This window comes from Anarhichas minor, unplaced genomic scaffold (assembly GCF_050575085.1).
Source record: "Anarhichas minor isolate MPS153535 unplaced genomic scaffold, ASM5057508v1 ptg000028l, whole genome shotgun sequence".
Classification (NCBI taxonomy): Eukaryota; Metazoa; Chordata; class Actinopteri; order Perciformes; family Anarhichadidae; genus Anarhichas; species Anarhichas minor.
The window spans coordinates 5,012,387-5,025,144 of NW_027466474.1; the positions used below are offsets into that span (position 1 = coordinate 5,012,387).

The 12,758-nt window shown below is 40.4% G+C and overlaps 1 protein-coding gene across 1 annotated transcript in view; it reads left to right on the forward strand.

The window, feature by feature from the left end:
- drp2 (dystrophin related protein 2) overlaps nucleotides 1-12,758 on the forward strand; it is a 101,624-nt gene that overhangs the window by 40,227 nt on the left and 48,639 nt on the right. Inside the window, exon 3 of the mRNA XM_076103621.1 lies at nucleotides 1,964-2,138. Coding sequence (XP_075959736.1) covers nucleotides 1,964-2,138 — 175 coding nt within the window. The remainder of the gene's footprint in view (nucleotides 1-1,963; nucleotides 2,139-12,758) is intronic.

A 12,758-nucleotide genomic window follows, 5' to 3' on the forward strand; every position in this document is an offset into this window, starting at 1 on the left:
TATTATATAAATATATATGAAAAGCAACAATGATCAACAATAACGTGATAAATAAAAAGTCTATATATAATTATATAAATATATAATATAATACAAATGGTGCAAAAAAAGATTGAATGATATAAATACATAATATAAAACAGAGAAAAGCAGAAAATCCCCACATTGGAGACGCTGGCACCAGAGATTCAAATCGACTATTGACGAATCGTCGCAGCTTGAATAAACATGAAACAATGTTAAATGCGTATAAATACAATTTTGAATTACCTATTGGTGATATAAAAACCAAAAAATCATAAGCTACAACTAGTGTTTCCACAAATGATCCCAGTAAATGGTTAAGGACTTGTGTTTTGATGACTTTATTACCAATTGAATGCAATTCGTGTGTGTGTGTGTGTGTGTGTCGCCTTAGATGGATGGCTGACTGCTGCTGTAAAGGTTGGAGGTTGAGCCCTCCAGCAGGGAGGAATTGGGTTGACCAGTTTAAAAAACCGATGTGATAAGAGCCTTCTGACGAAGCAGAAGGGAAGCTCCTGGTTATACTGTGTGTGTGTGTGTTATAAGGCTGAAGGTGTTAGCTGAGAGGCCCAGCTGCTGCAGAGGTAAAGGTTGTGAAATGAACGGAAAAGACAAGAAGCCTCTGACAGCCCAGTGACCAAACACAAGATTTATCATGACCTGTGAACCGAGGAAAGCTTCTTCTGCCACTTATTGTGGCGTGTGTGTGTGTGCATGTGTGGGCTGCCTCCTTGAAATGTTTTTCCCCCACAGCGCCATCAAGGGGATTGCACCTCTTCAGGTCTAGCCTCACATGCCCCCTCACTCTGAAAGTCTGTGAAAAAAGAGGCTTTTTATCAGCGTTTGTTTCCTTGAGTTTAATGGAATGGAATAATGGGATGAAACTGCTGGCGTCTCATGATTCAGGTTTTCTATCTTGCACACAGGACACAGTTATTCAATTTGACTCTGATTTGTTGACGAGACTTCTCTCTGTGTGTGTGTGTGTGTGTGTGTCTGGCGCTTTTCTTTAACAAGGTGGGTGTGTTACCTCGAGGTAGACTGTAGGTATCTCCCTGCTGCTTTATTGTTCAGCTCATTTTGACCTATTTCTTTTTTAAATCAGAAATGCAGGTTCTGCCCTGCACAGTCTTTTCATTTTCTTGTCATGGACTAGACAGATCATTCGTGTTAAGGATTCATGTGTCCCAATGTTTCCCCTTTCATTGATCAGGTCTTAAGTCTTAACTAACAGTAAACCTGCTGCTCCCCTCCCAAAATGGAGAATGTTATGTCAATGAGGATTTCTATTTGTTGGTTTTAGAGTGGTTTGGTATAAATGTGTTCAAATGTGAATATGGGTAAAGCTATAAAGTACATTTTTGTCTATAGGAACATGACTCAATAACATTGGTGTGGTACAGTATGTTGCTCTCTGCTCGCTCATTCTGAGTGGGTGGTTAGACGGAAAACAGTGGCTGCACTTGAGAGACAACAAGTTGGAAGGCTTATCAGACACTACAACACTGCACATTAGTTTATATTACTAGATTTAGTTAGGTTTTTACTGCTCTGGAAAGTTGTCACTGTAGAATCTATATTTTTGCTCGACGATTGCAAAGTGAACGGTAGAAACTCTTCATTCATGTTGCAAAGTAATCAACCAGAAACATGTGCTTGAATGTATTTGATGGACCCGTGCAGTGCCTTGATGGATGATGTTGCGTTGTGGCAAAAGTTGAACATTTTATGGAGTTTTGTGAATTTTAATTTAACTTTACGTTGTTTTGTCTTCCACAACGTCTTGTTTGATAAACCCCTGAGGTCGCCAAAAAGTTGTTATCCTACCATCTGTTGCTTTATATATCAGAACAGAATATTAATTATTAGCAGACTCAATCCAAAAAAGGGAAAATAAATTGTCTGACCTGGGTGTCCCCCTGCTGTTTCTTGTCCTTAGCTGCGGGGCGGCCCTCGTGGCCGGGATGCCACTGTGTGCCGTGCCAGTCCACAGTGGACGGTGAGGGCCAGGAGGAGGGGGCCGAGTGCAGGACACTGAGAGGTGGCGGCCCGCACCAAACAGGAGAAATGAACCACTGCTGGAACGAGATCAAACGCAAGTCCCACAACATCCGGTAAGAGGACTTTTATAGTGGCATTTATTGTAACGGTCTGGAAGGATGGATGGATGGATGTTTGTAGAGCCAAGACGCTTTTTGTATACAAGAGAGAGAAGTGCGTCCGTTCTGTGGCAACAATAGCTGCAAACCGCTGATTGTATTAGTTGGCTGTCTCAAAAGAAATACAAATGTTCAAAATGTTTTCTTTTATGATTTTGTCAGGATACAGATCATTTCCCCAAGGAAACATCTGATCAGTTTCATCTTCAAGCTGTTTGTTTCACGAATTTGCGGTCTACTGAATTACTCCGAGCATTTCTGTGGAAGCTTTTTTTCAAAACTAAACAACTTCCTGTGTCACAGTGACCACATTTGGAAATGTGATAACCCAGTTGCTGTCAATTAGCCACACACCCAGTTAGTATAGAGATATGTAATGGAAATAATAAACGCCTTTAGTGAGTCTGACAGCTTTTGGCTTAATCAAAGTTATTATACTATACAGATGTTAATTGCCAAGTAATTAGTACTTTTCTACCTGAACATTAAGTGAGAATTGTACTTTGAATTACTGTTGCAGTTGTCCTTTCTTGTTTGAATCTGTGGCGAGACATTGTGCTAATATGTGCGCGTTTAAGTCACACGGGGACATGGAGCCTAATGAGGTCTAACATTTATATATACTGTGTCTTTCGTTGTTTATTTTCCATTTTCCTCCAATGATTCTTGTCGCCATTCACAGTCAGATTTCAGGCAATTAAAAACGTATTGTCTAATAATGTGCTGTGTCACACAATAATGCATATTTCAGCGTTCCTTCCTGTTAGCTTAATTATTGATACACTATGGGTTAATACTGCCATTGCACAAGTCACACTCGAGAGGTTTCTCAGTGCAAAACAATTAGGGGGCGTTGTTCTTTGATGCTTAATTGGAAACTTGCCGCATCGTTTCTGTTTCTTCTATTCAACTGGCATCCTGTTTAGACAATTGGCCCCTTGATTGCTTACTTGACCCTGATGTATCTAGGAGGAGGGAGGGGGAGGTTAGCTGTGAAATTGGTTAAGACAGTTTCCCCTGCAGCCGCGTGTAATGAGATCACTATGGATGGCCCGCAGTGGATGTTTATATCAGAGCTGCACTCTGACTTCATCAGGCTGAGAGAGAAAGGGATGGAGGGGAAGAGAGAGCAGACAGCTGGTATTAAATCATCGCAGAGGAGAGATGGGATGCAGGGAAACGGAAGGAGCAGAGGCAAAGAAGAATGTAAGAATGAATGAATGAGAAAGAGCTTCACTGAAAAGCTGTCTAACCTTGAGGGTGAGAGCTGTCCAGAGGAAACGTCTGACTGCGTTCATTGCCAGCAGCCGGACAAGTGCAGACGACCGGCTTTATAATGGCCTGTCTGGCATTGATTGACAGGTGGTTGAGGCTCTGTTCCAAGTCATGGCGGCTTCCTTCTATCCTTTAAACTGTGGTAGGCCTAAATTATACCTTATAGTATGCTGCACCTTGACTGGATTTCAATTAAACTTCCTCTTTGGTGCTCTTAAGCTACTCATTTCTAAACAAGAGTCTCAATCCAAGCAAGAAGGTGTGTGACGCTGAACTCAATGGTGATATCTGTATGCTAACATGCTCACAATGACAATGCTAACATGCTGATGTTTAGCAGGTATAATGTTTACCGTGTTAATTGACCATGTTAGCATGCTAATATTGGCTAATTAGTACTGCAGACGGGGGAGGAAGGCATGTTTATGTGTGAAGCATCCCATTGTGGCCGTCATGGTTGGTGCTCTTGTAATCCGCTGCATTAAAACGGCGGTGGGACAGCGGCGACTACCCATGCTGTCAAACTTGCGGCCATTATTCACTCATATTGTACTTTACTTTGCTATTATTGTCATAGATACATAGACTGAAGCCTATGTCAGTATATAAAATAAAAGACCTGGCTTCATTGAGACTGTCTATCGATCTCCTCCGCTGCCTTTCATTGCTCGAGCAGCGCCGCCCACTAATAATAAAACATTTAGATGCTTAATGAATAAAGTGTGACTACTATTCCTAATTACATGGGCTATTTGTGACTTTTGGGGAAATGTACTGTATGTTAAAACAACAACAACAATGATGTCTATTACAATGGCAACGGTTGAAGCTTGGAAGCGTCCGGGTCAGCCTTACACTGCCATCCCCAGAGTCCCGGTGCTCGCACGGCTAAAGAATAATCCCGCTCCAAAATTTGACGCTGATGTGAAAGCAGCCATTTCTGAAAAAAAACTAAAATTAAGATAAGGAGTTAATAGCGCACAAAATGCATTCTCTAAATGTTTACAGATGGCAGAGCCACAGAGAATTTATCAGTGTGACACAGTGTCGCTCAGCTAATTGGACTCGGCGCTGATAACAGAAGGTTAGGGACTTGATCACTTTTTTGGCAACTTGTATGGAAAGTAGGCAAAATCATAAAACTGTGAGTCGTTCTACAAACACTCACCAGCTGCGTAGCATGTGTTATTGACTGCAAAACAGTGCTTTGATGCCATGGGCGAAAAGCTAGACATGCTGTTCTTATTGCTGTGTGTTTTGTGCTATACCAAGTTGTGGTTTAATGTCTTACGCAGGATTCAGATAATAGCACCAAACAAATGGGCCGCAACATTGTTTTGCGCTGTCTCTCATAATCACCGATGACTGATTATGAATATATAAAAAAGAGACATATATTACTGCAAGCTTATTGCTGAGGCCATTCAGCCATCTGTAACTGTTGTGTAAGAAAGTACAGGATGAGAGTGTGGGTGGTTTCAGTGAATTTAAGCTATTTACTCTGTGGAGAAAAGTTTCAATGGCTGTGTGATTCACTCAATGGACAATCAGGGAATTATCTGGCGTTCTCTTTTACATTCCTTCATTTGTGTTCATTTGCTTGGAGTGTACACAGCTTTAACACATCTCAAAGGAGAAAATGACGCACATGGCTATATCCTCCAGTCAAGCTCAGCTTACCGGCTGCGGCTTCTTATTCACAGCACAGATTGGTATCGATCTCCTCATCTCTGCAAAGAAACGTACAAGCATGTTTCCCAAAACATGTCGGACTATTCCTTTAAAGTCAGCTAAATGGGATGTACTTATCAGTGTGTCTTTGTAACTCATCTCTTGCTCAGCGTATGTTAGTGTTAGCGATGTGATCAAGCCGTATTTCCACTGAGACCAGCCGTACTTTGCACTCTATGGCAGTCAAACACACGGCAGCTTGACGCTGAATCATCACAAATCTCTAGTGTAGTAGTAGTAGCAGCAGTAGTCGGTAAACGCTATGACTTCTTCAAATGCATTTCCCACGAAACTTAGTTGATGACAGTGTCATGGGTAACAATATAACGCATTGTGGAGATTTACTTTGTGCCACGTGGGGAGGGGCCCCCACTTTTGCACTGGAGGGAATGCCCACCGACGTTGGTGTGGGTGTCTTGGTGGCATGTTATGAATGTATTTGCCGCATGGCTCGGATAACTGCAGCGAGCCAGCCGCCCACGCTCAGTGTCTGTCCGAGGGCAAGGGGAGACCTCTGAGTTTGTTTTTGCCTCAGTCTGTTTGTGTCATTACAACAATGTTCCCGTCTCTATTCACAAGTACAGATATCTGTTGATACGCTCCTCATTCAGGGTCTCTTATTCTCATTCATTTTTTTTTTACTCCTCTTCTGGTCTGTTGTTGCTTAAATATATCCTCCAGCTATGTTCTTCTAGTCTTTCCTTTGCTAGCGCCCCCCACAGGCAGCCCAGGCTCAGTGCATTGCCCTCTGGTGGTTCTGTGCTCCACTTTGCCCTACATACCTCTCAGGCAAGTTAGAGTTTAATGCCTGCAGGACTTATTGAGCTCCAATTACACGTTAACGATGATTCTATTGTTCAAGGTCAGGGGTGAAAACCTGATGCTGCTAGGGGGGTTTGTAATTGGAGGTGTGTGTGGGCCATCAATCATTTAGTCGCTTGAAGGATTTTGCTTTCACTGCTGCCTGAGAATCGTTTTGGGATTCAGTGGTTTATTTCAGGGTATGAAAACGGCATAATTTTCCCAGGATGCCATGCACATATTTGCTCAGTCTTATGGTATTACTGTAATACTGATTGATTTAGTTTGAGCTTCTGGGCCAAATATTTCAAATGTGACCTACATTTTACCTGTTTACCTGAGGTTCCATTTGGTGACATTTTTAATAACTGTTATTCAAAGTTACTGTGAGGAACTTTAATTCTGACGCCTCTATATGACCTACATAAGTAAACACGGCCATCAGCTGGAAGATTGGCTATTTCTTTAAAGTTATTCTTAATGCTTGTCATCGGGACAATCTGTTAAAAGCCCTGATCAATATGTTTTTTGATCAAACAAATTCTGCTTGTTTTTTGTATTTCATCATCTCGATTGGCTTGTTGTTAGCTGGCATGTTTTACTATTTAATCGTTACTGATCTTTAACAGCATAATAAAACTAACTATAGATTTTGTTGTTACGTGGTGTTAATCAAGGTATTAAAACCTGTCTATCAGCTTTAGGGTGAAAGCAGCAATTTCCTTTCTCCGATCTGGTATTCTTGTGCTGCTGTTTTGCACACAGGGTTCACAAAGAAAATAATTTAAATTTAAACTTCTACCTCTGAATTGGCAACACATTAATGACACCTGCGGCCCACGGTTTCATTTAATCTGAACTCCTGCTGCTAAAAATTAAATGATTTTGCTTGTTCAAAAATAAATGATTGTGATGACTGGAAGCCAATATGGCCCACTGCTTCGTGGGATAATGAGTTCACATTCATTTGTATACTTCGTGTTGATGTCAAAGACTAATTAGCGACAGTTTGTATCTTCTACTCTCCTGCAGAGACATATTAAGGGTTAGTGTCTCAATTCCAAACAAGGGGAAACAGAAGACACAATAAAGTGTGTCAGAGCTGGATGCTGGATATTTGACTTAATTCACCTTTTGGCCAGCAGCTGATTTATTGATTAGTTTTTCTTTAACTTCCTCTCGCCTAAATAATGAAGTTGTATTAATGTTAACCAACCACATCCAACAATTAACTTGTCTAAAGCAATGTGATGAAAATAATAGAGCATTTGCATGGTGTTGGCATGAAAAAACTATTTAAGCACAAAACGTACACATTGCAACATAAGGTCTCAAGGCCACAACGCACTATGAAATCAAACACACAAATGTAGCCTCCACATGTCGCTACGTTAATTAACTGATTTATCAGAATCTATTAGAACACACAGCAGAGTCAGGCAAACAGGCAAAGCAAGTAATTACTGAGTACCACTACTACACAGGGACAAAGAAAAACTGACAAATTGTGTCATAAATAATAAATGGAGAGGGAAAAATAATTCCTCCTTAACTCAGTCACTGAAAGAAATGAATATGTTGACATATTTTGAATGGGAGCATTATCATTTATTATTATAATAATTATAGTAAGATTAACATCAGCAGCAGCGGCAACAACAACACTTGTGGTAATGATAATTACTTTTTCTTCATTTGGCTTCTTTATTTAAGATCGTTTTTTGGCATTTTGGCCTTTACTTGGCAGATGACAGTGAAGAAATGTTGTAGAGAGAGAGACCTGTATGACGTGCAACAAAGGAATCGAACCCCGGACATTGCAGTTATATGACGCGTGCCATAACGTTTGACTACTAAGATGCTACTAAGACGGTTATACAAAAAGAGTCGGAGGCTTGAGTTGCTGTAGCTGCTAGAAGCTCTGTACCTTCCTGCTTTCTTCATTACGACTCTCCTGCTTTTTATTTAGGAGAGCCGTTATCAGCCAACATACTGATCAGCTCTGTCTGCCCCAATCCCCCCAAACCCTGTTTCTCTCTGGAATACCAGTCTTGAAACTCTTCAATAAATAAATATGTAGTTTGACTCTTGTTTTTAAATCTTTCTAAAACAAGATGGCAACATTTTTTCAATAGTGATGATATTACGTCACAGTCAAAGTTTATTCAGCGCTCAAAGTCAGATTGGCTTCAACACTCTCACTGTTCAGCCCAAGTTACAAACCGTACCATGCCTTTTGAGGTTATAGTTGTCTTTAATATTGGGTGGGAATAGAAATGAGCTGTTGACGCAAACACACTAAAAGTCTATTGCTACAAAACGACCAACATGTTTATCAAATATGTCTATAAGAAGCTGAATCTAGTTTTGATCAAATATGTTTTGCTATTCTTCTAAAGGGTTTCTTCAGTTAGAACCAACAACTCCTCCTAATTAAATGTTACAATATATTGTTTGTCCATGTGGTTTGGGTTAAAACCACTACTTAGTTGAGGTTAGGGGACCTTCGTCTTCATGGTTACAGGAATAACCACTGGCTTAAGTTTAGGTCAAGTTTAAAAGAAACCACTGTTGATTGTTGGTTTGGAATGGACAACGAACAGCGGTCTTGTTTGTGGTGGAAAAAAAATCTTTTTAACCTCCATGTGAGAAATATCCGAGATGAGAAAACTCTTAAAATATAAAAACATATTTATTGAACAGACACTAATAATAATTCAGCTGAATGGATAGAGCTCTTTCCCCACAGATGGTTCGGAGGTCTAACAACAAGGAATAGTTTAACAGAGTATATATGCACATTATCTCGTCCGTCCACCCCCCCCCCCCCCCCCTCCCTTCGCAGATGTCCTCCTTCTCCTCTGTCTGCTGATGCCTCCACCAAGGCCAAGGTCCCAGCCTTGGTATTGTTTTTGTGGGAAGAGGGTTAAGTGGTGAGATCAGGATGACAGCAAGCCAGACATGAAAATACCTTCGATATGATGACGTTTACTATTTTGGTTTAAATGAGTCTGGTTGGCCTCGTTTTTCATATGTTCAGGTTTAAACGATACAAGTTATAACTAAAAGAACAATATGATACATTTCCACAATAATGTGAAGGTCTACAGTTTTGTTCCCCCTCTGCAGACTTAAATGCTCTATAATATAATATAATGTCTCGCTACTTCCTCCTTTGCTCCAGATGGACAGGAATCATATTATCATAATTATGGCCACTACAGAGCTTTTCACGTATGCATGCAAACATGGACAAACACACACACACACACACACACACACACACACACACACACACACACACACACACACACACACACACAAACACACTGTAACAACAACACTGTGATATCTACAGTAACTGGCTGGCAGTAAATAGTAAAACACACTTTGAGTGTGTGTCGGTGAACTCACACATGTTTCTACACGTCAATGTTTCTGCATTTGCATTTGAAGAACTTTTTCTTCTTAAAAATTAAATTAAACAAGATTCATTTAGTACGAGTGTCCTCATCAATACATGAATCACTTAAACCAGAAACACACTCGTGGCGTGTGTGTGCTAACTGTACATAATGTAGGAATCTCTACATACTTTACAGAAGCAATCAAGATTTTGTGTCAGTACATTGTTTTGTAAGTGTGAGTAACATATGGAGGCGCTCATGATTCACACAGGGAGCTTTTGAATGTGGGTTAATTATAGCAGTGAGTCACTTTGATACAGAGGAGGACAACTTGTTCTTATTGAGATGGTTTCTTTTCTGTTCTTCAAGCTATGCCTGTCAAGATTGTATTTAATAACATTATCATAATAAGACTGCAAATGAGAAAACAGGATTTTTCACCCTAATTTGTATTATTTTCAGCCAAGCCAGTTCACTGATTCTACATTTCAGGGTATTGTGCATGTGATTTTGCATTTTTAATTTTTTTATGTCAAAGTTATATTTTAACTTTTTGTTGTCATTTGAAGCTACACGCATGCAAAATCTCCATCTATAGTTGTAACGAGGAGGCGCAACAGGAGCGTCCTCCCCGTGGGCATCAGCAGCTGTAAATCTTCAAACACCTACAGTATTTCCAGTTGTGGCAAACGGCCCCAGTGGCTGGTCTGCTCTTGTTACTCGCCAAATGTGTTTCCCACAAATCTCAGTAAGGTGGCTGTTGGAAGAGACGCTTTAGGCAAGGCATCAGTAAAGTCCTGCACCACAAGAGAAGTCCCTGAATGCGTCACACGCAACACACACTACCCCTACAGTGCAGGAAATAAAAAAGGGAAGCAGAACGAGTGAGAAACCCAGGGAACGTTGGCAAGACATGAACATGCTGCTTGCATTTTACAGCTATCAGGCCACATTATTTATTGATATTAGAGCTAAATTCTTTCAGTTATCTACTGATGCCGTTTGAGACCACCGGGGCATGCAATAGCCTTACAGTATGGGCTACATTCGTTCAAAACAACAACTTCACACCCGCAGTTTTGTCTGAATTTAAGTTGGACTGTTTTAAGCTTATTGCAGGTATATAGTGTGTATGTTGGTGATTACATCAACAACTAGTTTTAGTGCAGAAATGCCAAACTAGATTTGAGATCATTTAGAAACGGTGTCTCCACCGCATAGTTTGTCCACCAGAGACTGTAAAATCTCACTTATGTCTTAAAAAACGATGTAAAGAAAAAACAAAAACAAATGTGCATGTATAAAAAAAGTACTATCTATAACTATACTATACTATGTTGTCATCGGATCTTTTAAACTCTCGTTTATTGTTCTTGGTATCTACCTAAAAAATACAGTATTAGTTGGGCTACAGTCTGAACAATTTGGTATTATGATTCTCGCATGATCTTGTGACATTGTGCAGATTAAATATTTCCCTAACCTTAACCAAATTATTTAGTTGCCAAACAATACTAAAAATATAAGGATTTGAACAAAACTGTTCTGTTCGTGTCCAATCTGATGTCTATTTATGATGAAAGTGTTGTAGTATCATTTTATGGTCTTTGTACGGTATCATCTGCCCCTCAGGGTTCCTATATGCACTTCCTCACTGTGGTGACACAATGCAATGCAACAAAACAGAAAGCCTGGTTCCACTTATTCCTCTTTCATATTGCTCAACCTAATCTTAGCAAACTAGCTAAGAGTGACAACATGACACAATAAATGTGTCTATCTTAATCTACTTTGATTTAAGCCTTTCACACTGTGGCATCCCTAAAGATAAAAAAAAACATACATATACACCCCTTTTGAATACCTTTCAACTAAATCCAGTGCTGCTGTGTTAACGCAGCCCATCACATACCCTCGCATATTTTTTCCAGCTCGCGCAACATCTCTGCAATTGCAAGACAAAGAGAGGGGGAAGACAGGAGATAGGAATGTGCTCAAAACTTCTCTGGGCCCCGAGGCAACACACTCGCTGGCTCCGATCTCCTAAAACAGCAGAAGCCCTGCTCCTATCTGCTATGCATTAATTAATCATTGAACCGAGCACTAAGCCTCTCTCTGTAATCTCTCCGACTGATTGGGGAGTTGGATTTCTGTTTGACCGTGTTATTTACTTTGGATGTTAACTGTCAAGAAATGTGAAGATACAACAGTTATTAGCATGCAATAGAGTTTCCCAACTCTGAAAACACTGAGTAACGCTAAATATAAAACTCAAGGTTTTGTAAACAGCAACACCCTTAATATTTACACACAAAACATGATGATTCTTATCCACAGCTACCAACGGTGTTGAGCTGATAGCAGCTCAGTGTCGCTCTCAAGGACACACGGATTGATTGATACATTAATTAGTCTATTCACGTTCGTAACAAAGGTTGGTCTCTCTCATGCTGGGCTACTTATTTGATCAGTTCTGAGTCCTTTGCTTGAAGAATCCAGGAAATGAAAAAGTCTACAATGTCTATTCTGACAATACTGTTATTTCCCCAGTTTAGACATCACGTGTTCCCAGGTGGCTGTCTTCCATTCTTGAAACTGATGTCTGTGATGCCGACAGACGACTCCGTGCGTCGAGTCTGTCCTGTTGTCTTGCAAGTCACACATCATCTCAATAATCCATTCATACTGACCTTCCTTGACATATTGACATTGGCAAACCCCTGATCTGCATCTTAAAGGATAAGGTCTGGTGATATTTCTTTTATTTCTTACAAATCAAAAGAAAAGACCAAAAATGAACTGATCCCGCTTATGATTTGTTTTGATATGGGTTGTTCCTCTGTGATGCATAACTATACCGTTGTCCAGAAACAGTTAAAAACACACCAATAAGCCACACTTTTCCATTGGGTGACTGTCATTACACTGCATATGGACACTTGTTAATACACAACCCCGCTGCTGCTGAAATGGGCAACAGTTTGCCAACAAATTCATCATATCAACTTAAGAAGGTGATAATATGTCAGTGTTGTGTAAACAGCTTGTTGCTCGGGCCCAAAGTGGCCCAAAAAATTTATTAATGCTTGTTTAATGTCTAACTCAAATTACCCTTCACAAAGATAGAGGAGCACACACACCCTACCCGTTTCCAATTTAGCACACACTCAAAATCGCTGGCATCTCCTACTCTAACGCAGCAGAACTTGGCCCATAAATAGCACTTAAACTGATATCATGATGTTTCCACTGGAGATAACATAGTTTCAGTCAGCCGCCTCTACTGGCAAACCTTTCGCCTGGTCTCCCCACAGCTTAGCAGGGTGAGAGTTGTTCTTGGCAGCACCCGCTATGTGACGAC